Below are 17,002 nucleotides of genomic sequence, written 5' to 3'. Positions count from 1 at the left end.
TCTCACCCTGACACACAAGCTTTGTTTCCTGTTATCAGAGATGTATCTTAAGTGCACCACTTCTGAGCTTTGATTAACGCTACTATTCCAGGTTCCTTGATCACCCAAGAAGTTCCTCCCAACCTGGAAGCTGGAACTATCAGCTGATACTCAAGGAGTCTCCAGACAATCTGAACTCTAAGGGGACCTGTTGTCCGGTGTCAGCGGGATTCGAGAAGCCATTCACTGTCTTTGGAACATCAGGGGGCGTTGGAGGGACAGATCTATACCAGTCACGGCAGCAATGAAGAGAGGTCAGTTTTACATATTAGAAACAGAAATACTCCCAGAAGGTTCAGAATATAACTAGAAAACTTGACTGCAGCTGCTTTAGTTTTGTACAGTGGAGTGTTTTGGAAAATATATTCCCTGAAGAGTTTATCAAATGAAGCTGAAAGGAGGCATAGGAAAGCTGACTCCCAGGATCTCCTATAATATTAACCCACATGCTTTCTATAGTGCACATCTATCTTATTCCACAGCCTACATTCTATTTTCTTGTTATAATGGATACTTGGGGGATAGTCTTGCTGCGTGATGGGAAATATCCTGGGCCAAAGCAGGATGCTTTTCATAATGGAAGACAGTTGCATTGCTAAAGAAAATAGTTTTTGCAGGTGATCTTGAATCTGAAGATTTCCAGATGATTAGGTAACTACAACCGTAAGAGAGGGCACATCACCAACCCAGTGTTTAAACATTTTATTAAACCTCAGAAAGATTTAGCATTTCTGTGAGAGAAACTTTACCAGAACTTCAACCCTGCTTTTCTTGATACTAGAAAAAGGACCCATCTTAACTTACTAGATTTCATTATTTGCAAAACTTTTTACTGACTCCCATGTTTATATAAATCTGCTGTTTGGTCAATATATCAAGAATCAGTCACACATGTTGCCTGATTTCGAATTTACCAAAAACTTAGAGTGGTAAGCGGTGGCCTTACATTAACAAGATTTTAAAAATTGATTATGTTCTATCGTTGCCTCTTGTTAAGAGTGTATTTGTCAGAATAGATATTCTTTATCTGTGTGCCAAGACAGGGCAGAAATTAATTGAAGACAGCGTTAAAAACCAATAGAGAGACAAGTTGGCAAACACACACTTTTTCCCAAAGCTTTAAATTGTTGTGGAGGTATTGAATAAATTTCATGATTCAAAGCCAAACGTTTTTCTGGCTTCCTTCACCTGATCATGTTAGCAAATTCAGATACTTTCCACTTAATAGTGAATATATAAATCTAATTTTTTCAATGTTTTCCTCCCTCTGAATATTCTTTCTCTTTGACTCACTTGTAAAAAGATTTCAGTCCTACTATTACATAAGCAATTATGTTAGTGATATGTGTATAATCATCTTTAAGATTAAAAACAACTTAATACTGATTTGTCACCCCTCTTTAAAACTGCTTTCCATCTTGAAGGTGATAATCCAGTGTAAAGCTCAGAAACAACCAGGATTGTTTGATGTCTACGTAATTACAGTTCTAATGAACTGGGACACATACAGTTGGTAGAATTCAATAAGGAATAAATTAGCATAATGTAAATACTTCAAGGTCTTGCTGACTTTGAGTATTCCTTGTCAAAAGTACAGTTAGATTTTGAAGTCATTTTGTTTGTTTACATGACCTGTGTTGTCTAGAAGGCTGGAATTATCATAAGAGAGCTTTTATGACATAAGCCATGTAAACTGTTTGAAAAGTTGCCCACTAATGTCTATGTGGCTTATAACATCTGTGGCAATTCTACTAATAATTCTCAGTGCTTGCTCTTTTTTTTCTAGCTCTGATCTTTCTTATTGCCCTCCACTGTGTCTTACTGACCCATCAACAGAGACAACTTCCTCAGTAGAAAGATACCAATAAAACGCCAAGGCCAAGAGGCAAGTCTCTTGGAATCATGATGAATTCCACTCCTTTTTTGTTGTTGTTGGTTTTTCCTCTTGATAAAGCACACCCTTAACCTTTTTTTTGTCATTTTTGGTAACATACACCAGATTTTGATTTCAGGCAGCAAAACGAGTTACTCCAAAAAAGTCAATCCTCAAAAATCAATGTATTACTGGTTTTGGTCACCTATGGAATGAATTAGATTTTCTCCCCCTCAAGTGATTAGTGATTTTGTTCAGTCAACCTAAAACAAAGGGCCTCTCTTCTTTATATATATTACCTGCCTTTCCTCGGCCTGCAGCTTGGCAGTACAATTGACAGCGAGGTGCTCTGGCACATCAGGTTTCTTTCCCAGCTGGGCAGGGGTCCCTTTTCTCTTCTCATCTCCTTCAGAACAGGCAGGATTAAAGCACTGGCCTAAGACAATGCTGTCACATCAGGAGTGCAAGAAGTGTTTCCTAGGATCATGATTCTCTCAGCTTTGTGCCTCGGAAGCATCTCCTGATGCCCTGGGTTTGATGTGCAAACCTGACATAAGAAAAAAGACTTGGCAAGTCCTATATCTGGCTTTTCTCCCACCTCTGCCATAAAAGATTAAATTTTTTGAACTGATGGGATGATTTGAGGTGCTTCATTCTCACCAAACTACACTCATGGGTTTGTTTTTCCTTTAAGTGATCTTGTGAGGCCAGTAAGGGCCTCTGTCTTGATTAATGATGATCATCCTATCATAGCAGCTGGATATGTGGTATGGTGATTTGGTGAGAGCTTTTGATAAAGAAAATTAGGCTCTGAAAGGCATTTCTCATCAGAAACTGTCAATATATTAAAATGCATTTAGAAGTTACTTCTGGGAAACATATTAAATAGGCCAATCATTTAATCATTTGCTAAATGTCAAAACCTATAAAATCATGGCATAATGTCACGCTGACATAAAGCAACATCAAAATTAGTGCATCATCTATAAAATGAAGTATCAGTTGCCTTCAAGTGACAAATTCTATTGCCAAAAAATACCACTGTACTTCTAATAAGTGACACTCATTTTAATAGACCCTACAAAAATACAATATTTTTCAATGTCCCCATAAAACAGTTAACTTACAAATATTTATCTCAGAGCTTCAGTGACATCAATATATGATACTATTGTGAAAATCCTAATAGAATACTTGAAACAGTAGCATATAAAGTAAAATACATTTAAAAATAATAACTATTTGTAAAGATGAGAGAGAACGCATAAAACCAACTGTGGGAAATTATCCTGGAGTTTCCATTTAATATTTTAATCAGGTTAATGACTATATATAAGAAAATATTTTTAAGGGACTATGAAATGAATTTTATGACCATTACAGAGGAAAACAGTTCCAATGTAAAAATAACATTCTGTATTAACTCTGCTTGTCTTTCTCTCCAGTGAGACAGAATTCAGGATTTTATATAGTTTGAAACTTTTTTGGAAAAAAAAGTATTTCTGCCCACAAAACCAGGCATTGAAATTAATAATACAGATAGACCATAGCTCTGAGAAATTATATTTGAAGTTTCATATTTAAATACCAAAGTTGTTTAAATAGCCCCCCCATAACTTTCTAACAAGTCTCTCTTAATGATAAATTTTATCAATCCCCAAAACTCATTTGAAATGATTTAAAAATAGCAAATTAGATAAAGCAACACACAAATAAATTCCACATTTACAAGTAAAGAAATCACAAGGGCTACAGTTTAAAATCAACATAAACTTGAAAGAAATAAAGCAGTACCTTTCCTGCCACCCATCATTCACTGCTTAAATTTTTGGTGAAAATGATTTACCTATAGTGACCTTTAGTGTGGTTCTTGACTCTGCATGTATTATAATTAGCTAAAGGCATTGAACAAATCAGTTTATCCTCTTTTTATTCAGGTCCCAGAGATAGATGACTAATTTATGAAATATTTCACTCTGTGTTATGAGAATTTAGCAAATGAATATGGAACCAAATATAAACACTTTATACCATATGTACAGTTACTTTCATAAGGCATTATCATGTAATTTTTATTGAAAAAGATTTATTATAGTAAAGTCTTATTTTAAGATATATTTTCTTTCTCAATCCGAGATGTTTAGTTTATGAAAATATTGTTTTTCTCTATATTTTTCTTGTATATATGCCAACATATACCTTGTGCTAGAAATATTTTATGGGAATTACAATTCTTTATATTTGTATTTTCTATATAAAGGCATATACAACTTTGAGGCAGTGTTTCTGATGGAGAGCAGAATTCGTAGCTTGTGTGTGCTTCCGTGCTCCGAAATTATATGAAATCCACTTCGAGAAGAAACTTATTTGATTAAAAACAAAAACAAACAAAAACAAAACTGCACCAATGCACAGCCAGAGGCTGACAATTAAAACTAATACATAACCACATGAACATCATATTTATATAGTTAACATTTTTAAGGAAGATCAGTGCTAACATATAATATTATACATTTGGCACTAATGTTTGCCATTGGTCCAGCAATTGGCAAAATTTGTTTCTATGTATAAATTTATTTTTGAACATTAGGTCTGGCTAGACATATCTTCACTATTTATAAAAAATATTTAGACAGTAAGCTCACGTTGAATAACTAGGTCTACTGTGTTCTGGAAACTCTTCAGTAGTAATACAGCTTTTTCATGTTCCATATGTACAAAACTATGTCCATTTGCCTGTAAACACATAAATGAAAGGGCAGTCAATGCAAGATATTTGTTTATCACTTTATCATTGTTCCTAATAAAGATTCAAGGGAGTATTGAACAATTCAAAGTTACCAGTTTTAAAAATTCATAACAGAATTACAATTACGGAAACAACTAATAAATTTTACCCAGCTTCTACTCAGTTTATTAATTCAACAGATATTTATCGAGTGTCTAGTATATCTTACCTGGGATTGTCTTAGTACAATCCCAGCACACTACTAATATTAGAGATACACTGGTGAACAGCAGATAGATACCCTTGAAATATGGGAGTTGTTTTGTTGTTGTTCTGATTTATTTTGTTTTTGCACGAATTTAGTTGAGATGGTTCAAAAGTGTCCACAAGACCATTGGCTTTTGTTATATAATCACTGATATAAACCTATCAACATGGTCAAATATTTCAGTTATGCAAAACAGGACTGGACACTTATAGTTAAATCTTATTTTTGCACACTGAGAATTTCTCAGTTTATACATTTTTATATTAAAGACAGCATTGTTATTTCCCCCATTGCTAAATGCAATTATATTCATTACCCATACCAGTGGTTCTCAATCCCACTTAAATCCTATGTTTAAGAGATCCATCCTTCAGGGGCAAAGTTCACTGACTTTACTAACAGTGAATGTGCTTGCTATGTTCTAGTTAGAAATCATCAATCTATGTGATCAAAATTTATTTTAGACATAATTAGCCTAAGGATACAATTTCATTACTCCAACTGGTTATTATTTGACATTTATATCACAAAAATGCATGTGTTTCTTTAGTGAGTGCTCATTGCTCTTTGATTTTCTCTACATTAAATTGCTTGTTCTTCTGATTGGAATGATTTTTATTATCAATACATAAAGAAGTGGATCCCATAAACTTACACTGTCGTGAAGGCCAAAACTAAATACATACAACCTTATTGAAACTTGTTAGGAATAAATCTTGCAAATTCAATGAGTGACAGCTCTGTAACTGCTTTGGGGGTGCAGCCTGACACTCAGTTGATTTGAAGAGTCAGCCAAATTGCTTGGCAAAGTAAGATAACAGAGCCAGTTAATTGTTTGGCTTTTTCAATTTTCAATTGACTGATACTAATTTGGGGCAGCCATTGCCTGTTACTTTACTTTTTTTAAATACATTGTTAAAATGTGATCAGTATTTTGAATAACCACTCAAGATATTCCACTGCTTTTGGCTTCTTAGAATTTAGAACAGCAGCAGTACATCTCTAGCAATGCTGTGTAATCTTTATAACTTAGATTAAAGTAATGTGACACATTGATTGTATTTTATCACGTTTATTAAAATTGGTGGCCTAATGATGTGACAAAGAAGGTCCTAAGATTTTGCATTTTTTAACCACAGTATGTCTACAAATGAGGGTAATATGAAGGAAACCTAAATGTAAACACACAGAAATCTGTATAATTAGAAGTACAAATTTGTTCTGAATTAAAGAATCTCTCTCTGTCTCTCTGTATGTGTGTGCATGTGTGTGTGTGTTTGTATGTATAGATATACTTCATATATAGCAAAACTAATGTAGAAAACACTTTATATATAGTAATCACTCAACAAATGTATGCTGAACTGAATTAACATCAGAAGAGATAAAGTACTAGGATAGCCCAGCAGAATGAAAAGAGAAGAGGGGGAATTTCCAAGGAAGTTGTTTCTCTGAGGCATATAACAGAAGAGTTTCTTGGTACTCACACCTGGCAAGAAAGTAAAAGCAAAGGATGTAAGTCCTTGTCTTGTTTCAAGCCTGGAGTCCCCTCCAGCCCTGGACATGTGAATAGTTGGCTATTTTAAGTAAATTCTGTCCAGACAGGGACAGGAGTTTTAAGAAGATCCGTGTACATAATCATTTTTGTGATAATTGAAAAATAAAAACACCAGCGAATTTAGAACCTAGGCTTTGGCATAGCAAGCAACTGTGCACATTAGCCCAGCAAGCTAATGTGCAGGACCTTGGTGGGAGGTGCGGTTAGTTCATAGATATGTTTCTTCAGAAGGAAGAGAGACACGGAAAACATTTAAATGGAACTATTCTGAAAAGACAGGAAGAGATTGTGAGAGTAAGAGCAAATGAGAAGGAATATGAACTAAGCTAATTCTGTTGTTTTATAAAGAGCTACACCTCAGAGAGACCAAGCCATGTGACTGAGGTCACAGCTAGGGCTGAATTATGATACCATAATATTCCTTCCTATTATTTCTCTCTGTACTTCAGTAAAATAATAAAACCACAAAGCTTCCAGTGATTTGAACTGGTATTTCATTGATCATGATAAAATAATGAACATTTCCCCTTAAAACTGTTGCTATGTTACCTCCTAATATGATTTTGTTCTTTACGGTGGTTGCAAAGCAGAAATTCTCATTCAGATTGGTATCAGGTTTAATTTAACTTATTCCAAAAATACTGGTACAAATAACATTTAATCCTAAATTAGAATCTACAGAAATGCTGAATCTCTCATTCTTACTATGGTTTTAACTATGTACATTTCGTTCTCAAAAGTTGAAAGACTGTAAAGTCTATCTGTTAGGGCAGTGCCAGGAGTCTTGAAAGGAAATAGATTAAGAAGGAGAAAACTTTTAGGGCATGATCTATACATTTGGCATGTGATTGAACAAGGTATAAGAAACAAACAAGGATCAAACTGTGATGTCCTTAATGGCAGATGGGAACATTGGGGGAGCAGCAAGCTCCATGGGGAAGACAATGGAGTTTGTGGTACTGCGACACGCAAGAGGCATGTTGATCATATATTTAGAAATAAGAGACTCCAGTTCAGGAAAGAGGTCAGAGGGGCAGCATTAGCATCAGGGGTTAGGTTTTCTTGCAGTTTGGTATTAACTACATGGAACATTGAGAGATTTATCAGAATATACATTTACAAGGAAACAGTGTGAAAGACAGGAACCTAACTAGGGGAATGGGACAGGGCTGCAGCTTTGAAGAGCAGAACAGAACCGAAAGACAGTGTTTGCTGCTGACCCGGGCATCCAGAAAAATCCGTCTGGACGGAGGAGGGAAGAGTGAAACAGGGCCCAGTCCTTCCCGCCAGTGGATGGCAGAAAGCTAGCTCTAGCCTGATGGCCGGACTAACAAACAGGGATTCTCAGGGCTACCAATGCACTGAACGAGGGACCAGGAAAGCTGGGTTCTTAAGAGACTGAGGCAGGAGGAGAACTGGCAAGAGTCACCCTGAAGGGGATCGAGGTATAGAGTGCTCATAATGGTAGCAGGAAGTTCAAGAGAATCAAATATTTCCTACTGGCCCCAATTAACCCAAGTTTTCTGTATCACAGAGGGAAGAGCAGAGACAAGGTATCACTAGTTTAATTCTGGCCTAGATCTGGATCCATTTCCAATAAACCAGGCTTCAAGACATTCAGAAGCACAAATCAGGTTCTGATTCAAGACTAGTGAGACCCCTTGTATAAATCAGCCTTTAATATCACTTTAAAGCATCAGCTTTTAGCGTTCATTTGTAAGTTCAAATGAGAGTTACATCGTTCGAAAACAAACAGGCAGCTGATTTCCCAGAAGGAAATCAGCAGATTGATAAATTAGATCACTCCATTAAATAAATAACAGGACTCCACCTGTAATTCTAGTCCCCAGAAATGCTTTGGCTCTACACCAGCACTTCGGTGAACCTCAAGAGGCCTGTTTGAAACGCTACGACTAGGGACTGCCTGGGAATGACTTCAAAATACCAGACAGACTCTCAAAGATCAGAAAGCAAAGTATTTTAGAAAGTTTATTAAAGATTAAATGAGTTAATATGTGTTAAGTGCTTAGGACAGGGCCCAGCATACTATGTAGAATAAGTAAAAAAATGTTAGCTACTATTAGCTGTAGTATTTCACTAATTCTTTCTTGAACTTAAGAAATAAGGCACAAAAATAGGACAAGATATCAAAGGAGCTCTTTTGTTGTTGTTTAGTTAACCCTAATTTGTTTGTAAAGATGAAAATGTAGGGATCAGAGAGATTACATTAACTATTCAAGCTCACACAGATGTAGGTGGGCTTTGGGTCACAGTAGTCAGCTCTCAATAAACTGACACAATTTGTTTCACTGGATGTTGTGAGGTTGTAACAAATGTTTTAAGTTCATTAAATGAATCCACTTTTTAATATTAACTGAGCTATTTCTTGATGTGAAATATTATATTAGGCCTGATGCCAGGTGAGGGGATTGGAAGAAAGGTTTGAATGGAAGAAGGTAGAATAGTTCTAGAGAACCACCTCCTTCCATGCTTAGGATAGAAGAGCAAAGAGAAATTATATTGCTTTTGTTAAAACGAATATGGCTTCCATCTTGGACAGTTCAGACAAGGAATCAGAAAATTATATAACTGCATTTGTGTAGGGCTTTTCCGATTAAAATGAAGAGCAGAAGAAGCACAATATTTTACCTCGTAATGTTTTGTGTGACCAAAGCAGAAGAAAGAGCTGAGGAAATAAAGGCTGGTACTAGACAATGTTAATTGCAGAGTATAAATCCAGTGATGCTTGGAAAAGTAAATGTATATAATCTATGGATTTGATAATTTGAATATATGTATAATATATTAGGTTAATGAAAATTTAAAATATGATGCCATGTTTGGCTACATACTTTTTAAAATATAAACACAATCTATCATGGATTATAATAAAATGTGTACAATTTTGAGGAAATTACAACTTAATGAAAAATGAGAAATAAATGAATTACTTATTAAGTTAAAATGAAGTTAATAAGAAAACAGTCTAGAAAAAAAGATATCTGAAAATTTTATGCTTCAGGGATATATAATTAATGGGTTTCCAGCATAAGCTAATTTGAAAGTATAAAAGAACATTTTACTATAACATTTATGTTATTTCCAGAAGATATCCTTCCTTATTTTAATTCCATTTAACATCTGTGCCACAAAATGTTTTTTAATTGCCCTTTTGCATGATTTAAACATGAAAAGACTGAGGGTTAATGAAAATAATATTTGCAATTACAACAAAAAGTGGAGCTTTGCAATTACAGCTCATCAGTTTACTGTAAAACATACTTGGTTTCTGGATTCCATCCTCTTGTTCCTTCCTAGATTTATCTTTGATTTCCTTCTGGTAAACGCTTTCTTAAGTGGATAAATTATGGATGTTTATACACAGAAATTCTACAGAGGATGCTGTAATTCTCACAGGAATTATCTTCTATCCTTACTATTCAAAGCTTTAAATTTAAAAACTAGTCTCTGAGAAGGCTGGGCCACTGGGTTGATGGGATTATCCAATAAAGGCAGCAAGACTTTATTTAGAATCTAGAAGAGAAATGGGATTAGAGATTTGGGTGTGTGAGTTTTGGTTGATTTAAACTTACCCTCAAAGGACAAACACTTCAAGGGTCATTACACATATATTTTGGGCATTAGTTATGTATTCATACATTAGTACCTTTGAATGCCTTACAGTTCTTGGAATGAAGGAAACTACAAAATACAGCAACCGTATCAGCACTGTAAGGGTGAGCCTTCATGTTGTCCAATCCTGAGAGCCAGATATTATAAGAGACACTGGGAATATGAGATAATTATAATTATGTTTCACACTGACTACCTGTAATTAATTTCCATTTCAGAATTTTAATCTGATAGAGTACTCTCATTAAGTATTGGGAGGTATTTAGGGCTGAGTACACTGCATAATCAGTACGATACGGATGCTATGCCAAGTCATTTGAAAAATTTTCTTTTCTATCAAAAATCTGAACACAGACCTTAAATTCTTTGAGCACTCACAAAAAAATTTACATTTCACTTTTTAAATGTGAGAAAATTTGAACTCTTAGGGGTTTTACTGTATTATTTTTTTAAAAACTTCATAGACTAAAACAAGAATTTCTCTTCTGTCTGAGGTACACATGTAACTCGGCTTGAATGTTTCATGAATTCAGGAATCAAAAGAGACATGGCAAAACAGAATAGACTCAACAGAAGACTTTGTTAATTACTGGTATTGAAATTAAGGTGTGGAACTGATAATAAATGGTAATAAACTGATAAATAATAATCATGAAAACATTTACTTATTTATATGCTCTAATTTTAGAATGCTTGCTTTTCTTTTCATAGAAGATGATGTTGAGTATCTCTAACAAATGAATTCTCTACTTGGTTTGCACTGCAGTTCCCTAGCAAGCTACACTTCATTTCTTTACTTCGAAAAGAACTACAAAATCAACTTCTCATTTTCAGGGGCCTCTGCGTAGCCAAGCTGGTCTCTGTTTTGGTGGCAAGGGCAAGCTTGCTCTTAAAAGGAGACACCTCACATTACTTGGCACAATGCCTTGTACATAGAGGGCATTTAATGCATATTTTCCAAGTAAATAAATAGGAAATGTGATAAATATGATGCTATCAGTAAAGTTTGTCCCAGCAGGATCAGTATTGTATAATGAAAGAAGCTTAAATCAATTATTTAACCTCTTTCAACAATAGATTGTTGTGTGATATAAATGACACAAAATGGGTGCTCAATTAAGGTTATTTTTATTTCAACAAAATTATGGAATTCAGAGCTGTCTAATGAACTTGTCTTTATTGGTTTTCCTGTTTTAATACTTAACAATTTTTTTTGATTTGTGAAATCTACTCAGTCTTTTAATAATTAACTGAACCTTAAACATTATAAACTAACTAAATGGATAAAGAGATGCAGTGATACTCTGGCCTATAAAATCATGCACATTTAAAATATTATTTTGGTTGTCTTCCAATCAGACTGTATTTTTAAAAAATCATATTCTTCAAGTGTATTATATCATTATAAGCAATAATAAGTTTTCTCTGAAAACTAAGTTACACGATTACTGACTCCTCTACCCATTTGTTCCCATGCTCACCTCTTCACACCTCTCTGGTTTTCATTTCAACCACTGAATTAAGGTCCACTATAGGAAAGCATTAACTCATTTGGCCTTGTTGGGAAATTCTTTAGCATAATTTCCCAATATCTTAAGTTTATTTCTTTAAGGGTCCCACACTTCAGTTTGACCATAACAAAAATTTATCACTATTTTCTATAGCCTTTTTAGGGAGAAGTTTTAAAAAATTCAGAGAAATGAACATACTAAACTATTCTTAATTACTCACAATGATAATTATGGACATGAAAACTCTCTAGGATAAATCCATGGGCCCAGTAAGGTGCTTCTATGAGAAACATGTCCCAAAGTGTGTTCTTTGGAAATGGTTAATTGATGTTGTTAGTGAAGAGGGTTAGAACTGGTTAAATATGTTGGGAAACATAAGTTTGTAAGATTTCTCAGGTTCTTAATATGTTTGGTACATTGTGAAATCCTGGAGTCTGAGGTGGCTCTGAAACTTATTTGACTAAGGAACTCTTTTTAAAAAAGATATCTTAAGGAATGCCATTGGGAAGAACTATTCTATACTGAAATGACTCTGCTGTATATCTTGAGTTTTGTTTCTGTCTTTTAAAAAAAGTTTCTCTCTTCCTGGACAATGAAACTATCAGCTATGGTTCTTGCTTCTGGCAATGTGGCTAGATGCAGAGGCTTACTGCTTGGTGTTCTGCAAAACCAGGTAAGAAGACTTCAAGTATGAAATAAAGTCTTTCTTACGAGTACAGGCATGAGAATTAATGCATGGACTTTGTAACATTAACTACAGCTTCTCACAAGCATTGTTTTGAGGTTGTTGAATAAGTTTTAGCTGATTTTGTTCCAGCTAATCACACCTACTGGTCAGTAAGAGGCATACAACTTCCATTCAGACAAGAAAGTTTTGATTCAGTGGTTGTGTACAGATAAAACTTAAGATCCTTATGCAAGACCAAGCCATCCACGACATTTGTTTTAGACTGCTGGGAAGTCTAAACTTTCTTCTCACATTCTGAGCCTTGAAAGCTTTATCTGTCTATCTCTTCCCAGCCCCCAACCTCACTCCAAGTCATCTCCATGCCTGAATCCCCAACTCAATGATTAACTTTGAAATCATAGGTTTTTCTTTCTTTGTGCCTGGGGTCTCCCTCCTCAATATTCTCTCTTTCTATTCCCCACTCACGCATTCTGGCATAGGCCTGTCATCTCAGTTCCTGAAGACTGATCCCAGTCTAGCCCACAGGTAGTCTAGCCCACAGGTATTGCTCCTGCTGTTCATCCTCCTTTTCTCCTCTTGGTTAAGCCTGGAGGAACTACTGTTCCATTGAGAGTAAACCCTCTTGATAGAGCACTCCCAGCCAAACAAGTAACTGAAACTTGGTAGATTTATTTGTTGAGAGTAATTTCTTGAATTATGTGTATGAATCATAGGATCAAGATTTTTTAAGACTAGGAAATAAAAGGGAAATATCTGGTTTATTTGAATGATCATATCTTTCATTATCCTATTTTGGTATCTTAGAGATAAAGCCATAGAACCAGAAATCTGTTTTGGGTCACAAATTCCAAAACTCTGAAAATTATGGTAAGGTAGATGAGACTCTGGAATCATCTTCAATTTGGTATCATATTAATATACCTTACATTAGAAAAATCTGGAGGATTGGTAAAATTTGGATGTCACTAACTTATTATAAATCATTTATTTCTCTTCTGCTTGCTGAAGTTAGGCTCTTGTCTGGGGAAGGGCAGACAGGTAAATGAAGAGGATAAGGGCTGACTGCTATAATGTAACAGAATACAATATACTTACAAGTGAGCTTTAGGCTACAACTGTGGATCATGTTAACTATCCAATACAATAAATGATTATTTTCTAGCCTATTCATCTTTTCAACCTACTAACTATAATTCATAGATTTTCTATATTTAAACATATTTTAAATTGTAAAATGTATAGTGAATTAGACTGATTTTTTTTTAACTGGAAAGAACATTAGAAAAAGAAACAGTGAAGTTAAATTAATGAAATTTCCACTTCATAAATGGTCAAATATTGTGATGTTTATATGGTTCAACCTAATAACATTTTTAAAAATTTTGTGATCCATGTGCTTTTACTTGTTCTCTCTTACTCCTACACAACCTTTACAGAAGGTGAGGCTGTGAGGGATCTGTTCTCCTAGCGTGGTGCTCTTTCCTCATGCCACACTGTCATAACATTGTTATATAACATAGAACATTTTTATATAACTAAGCACAGCAAGTCATTTGAATGTGCTCATTAATTGTAGTGTGTCTATTCTGGTAAAAATGACAGAAAAATCACGTGAATATGCTTTTAATTAACATGATCCCTTAATGCATGTGTCTTCATGTAATTCAAATACCATGCTCACAATATCATAGGCAGAATAAGAAGAAAGTAATGGGTAAAAGAGTTACAGAGAAATAAAGAGATAGCTCTTACGTAATACATTTTGGGTTTGAGAAAGATTTGGGAAAGGTATATCTCTTTTGCTATTGGGTCTTGCATTAGATCAAACCCAATAACTGCCATCACTTAAGGGGCTCATTTGTTGTTTTTTATTTTTATCCTTTTGCCTGATTTTCCAGGTTGTATATTGTTATTAAGGTTTGTAAATAAATTTGTTCCAGTGAGGAGACATCCTAATGATCTTGTAAATGCCAGAAAACTCAATGTTATAAACCTTTTTTTCCCAATGTACTTTAAACTAAAAGTTAATAGTATTATAGAGAGACAAAACATAATTGTCCCTCTTAGCATCTGATGTTGGCAATGATTTTCATTACAATGAACCATTCTTATTTCTTTCAGAGAGTATAATTGGCCACTTGTGCTTTGTAACTAGTATGAATGAAACTAAATATGGTAGTTTATTTGATTAAGGCCTATGTGCATTTTTCTTCTGCTGAAAATTGACTTTGATTTTATTGTATTTGACATGATGAGTTCTATAGCAAAAATGAGTTCTGTAGCAAAAATAAAAGGTTACATTCTTGTTAGTCATCTGGGGGAAGAAGAGACAGCCCAAGTGTGACTCTTTTGCAGATGTTTGGCTTTTAAGTGATTGGGCTTAAAATTCCTTTCTTTTCTTGCCTCAGGTATTTATTTCTCTGTACACTTCATTGTTGCTGTACACCTCTCAGGGAATAGAAATACCAAACCCTCATGTCCCCACATATAACCTTTCTAGAATTTCACAACCAGAGAAGAGCACTCTAACTGAACAACTAGACATTAACTTAATGGTCATTTCCCTTCTGCAGGGTTATCTATATCAATATATACATATATTTAAAGATGGATATGTAATTTTTAAAATATCCATTTGAATATATTTCTTCTCTGCATATGGAGGAAAAAAAGCTTTCTTTTGCTACTTCTGTCATGGGTGAAGGCAACTCCCAGCCTTCTCTCAAGGTATGGAATGCTTCTTTGTCCAACCTGGCCTTCTGATAGATCAGGGATCTGAGATTAACTGGCTGTACATTTTTTTTTTTCAGATTCTGAGATTCAAAATAATTTCCTTGAAATTCAATAAAGAAAAAACAAGCCATTTCCTTCACTAAACAGTAGCACTTATTCATTGTTAGGGAGTTACATTGTTAGTTTATTCTTGGCTGTTTTTCATTTGATCAAATTACTGAACAGTTGAATTTTAGAGCTTGAGGGGACCTCAGATATAACATAAACCACAGTTTATTTTACATATAATGAATGTGAGTCCCACAGACATGATACAAAGTGCTTAAGATCAAAGGGCTAGTAAGGCAATCCAAAAATACAGAGCTTCCATAATAAAGTAGTAAAGAAAAAATTTAGGTTATTTTGTATGTCTTTTTTGTTTCAATGTTTTAACTCAAAAGACCACCTGCTGGCTTTTGTCTCCTGCCTGCATGGAATGCACTCGGACCTGTTGGATGATATTTTTGCTGTGACACTGCCATGGTTGGAGCAACTTGTATTCTTTTCTGAGAATTATCATTTTAGAAAACTTTTCATGATCTTGCTAGTTAGTTTAAAATATTTCTGTGGTGAAAATGTTATGGCAATTATATATATATATATATATATATATATATATATATATATATATATATATATATTAGGGTGTATATAATTATATATATACATATATATAGAGAGAGATGTATAATTATAATATATATGAATTTCTACTTTTCTGGGACTTTTTGAGAGAGTTTAATAGCAGGGCCCTTGTATTCTTGTAACTGCATAGCCAATCTGACTAGAAGGTTCCTTTCCTGCATGTCCTGTCTTTTTAGTATCCTTGAATCTTCAAGGTATTATGTTGAACTATTTCTTTCAATTGCTCCAAAGGTTAAATATCTGCAGCATCAGATAGTTCCACCTAGTTACATAGTGGGAAGTTCCTGGGGTCATAAGTCAAAATACTGAATCTTAAATAAATTTATGATTCTTAAGAGCCTTTCCCTGTGATGTAGGAAATGACTAAGTGGAAGTGAATTCAGAAAGAAAGACAAAGAAAGTAAAGTAGAATAGGTTATACCAAGCATTTATGTAATTGTTTACTGAAATCACCTTTTTTCTGATATGCAGAGCTTTAAGTTAGAGACACAGTCTTTTTCCATCAGGTAATACATTTTAAAAGTCACCATGTACAGCTAAACTTTTGTTCAAACATCTGAATAGGGGGATTAGAAAGATAGTATCATATGATTCACAGTACTCAAACAATAATAAACTTACTGTTGAGAAATTAAGCATATACCAGTTCCTTCTGCCTCATCTGAAGTCATATAAATACCCTGTTTGGGTATTTCATTACTCTTTACTTACACTTGATAACTGTGCATTGATTCCTATATGTATCACTTATATTACTAAATTATACTACTCATTTAAACAAAAATATGCAGAACACACACCCATGTACCAGGTACCAGGGATATAGGATTCTATCAGACTGACTTGGTTTCTGACCTGCCTCTCCAACCCCCCAAAAATAAATTGCCAAAAAGGCAAATAAGAAATGAGAGGACTAATTTTTAATCATTTAACTCAAACCATTAATAACACAGCTACGTATTTGTTTCAGTGTTGCCATTTGAAAGCATTGCTTTTAATCTGTCTTACCTGAAGGATCTTATCACCAGGCTGCAGCAGATTGGATGCTGGTCCATCAGGCTGAACCCTAGTAACAAAGATACCCTATAAGTCAGAAGTAACAGAGGTTAGGATTCTAATACCAAGAACTAGGACTACTTAAAACATTTTTCATTCATAAAGAAAACAGTGAAAAATTAAGAACAATTTACATATGTAAGCTTCAAAGATTATCGTATGATTCATAAATTAATCTCATGGCATAGTCTTATTTCTTTCTTACATAATTTGAAATATAGTACTAAA

At 34.4% G+C, this 17,002-nt stretch overlaps 1 protein-coding gene across 4 annotated transcripts in view; it reads right to left on the bottom strand.

The window, feature by feature from the left end:
* Positions 1 to 369: 369 nt before the first annotated feature.
* Positions 370 to 17,002, bottom strand: part of LRRC7 (leucine rich repeat containing 7) — a 496,164-nt gene continuing 479,531 nt past the window's right edge. For 3 of the 4 annotated variants that reach the window (XM_036890160.2, XM_036890162.2, XM_057500316.1), the window contains 2 exons: positions 16,727 to 16,801; positions 370 to 4,651 (listed from right to left, as the gene is read on the bottom strand). In XM_036890160.2, the coding sequence (XP_036746055.1) occupies positions 4,544 to 4,651; positions 16,727 to 16,801 (183 nt within the window). In that variant the 3' untranslated portion in view covers positions 370 to 4,543. The remainder of the gene's footprint in view (positions 4,652 to 16,726; positions 16,802 to 17,002) is intronic. The other variant, XM_057500317.1, reaches the window with a different exon arrangement.

Source organism: Manis pentadactyla, chromosome 4, assembly GCF_030020395.1.
Source record: "Manis pentadactyla isolate mManPen7 chromosome 4, mManPen7.hap1, whole genome shotgun sequence".
In the NCBI taxonomy this organism is placed as follows: Eukaryota; Metazoa; Chordata; class Mammalia; order Pholidota; family Manidae; genus Manis; species Manis pentadactyla.
The sequence above is the reverse complement of the archived record's forward strand: the minus strand, read 5'-3'. Positions and strand labels throughout refer to the sequence as shown.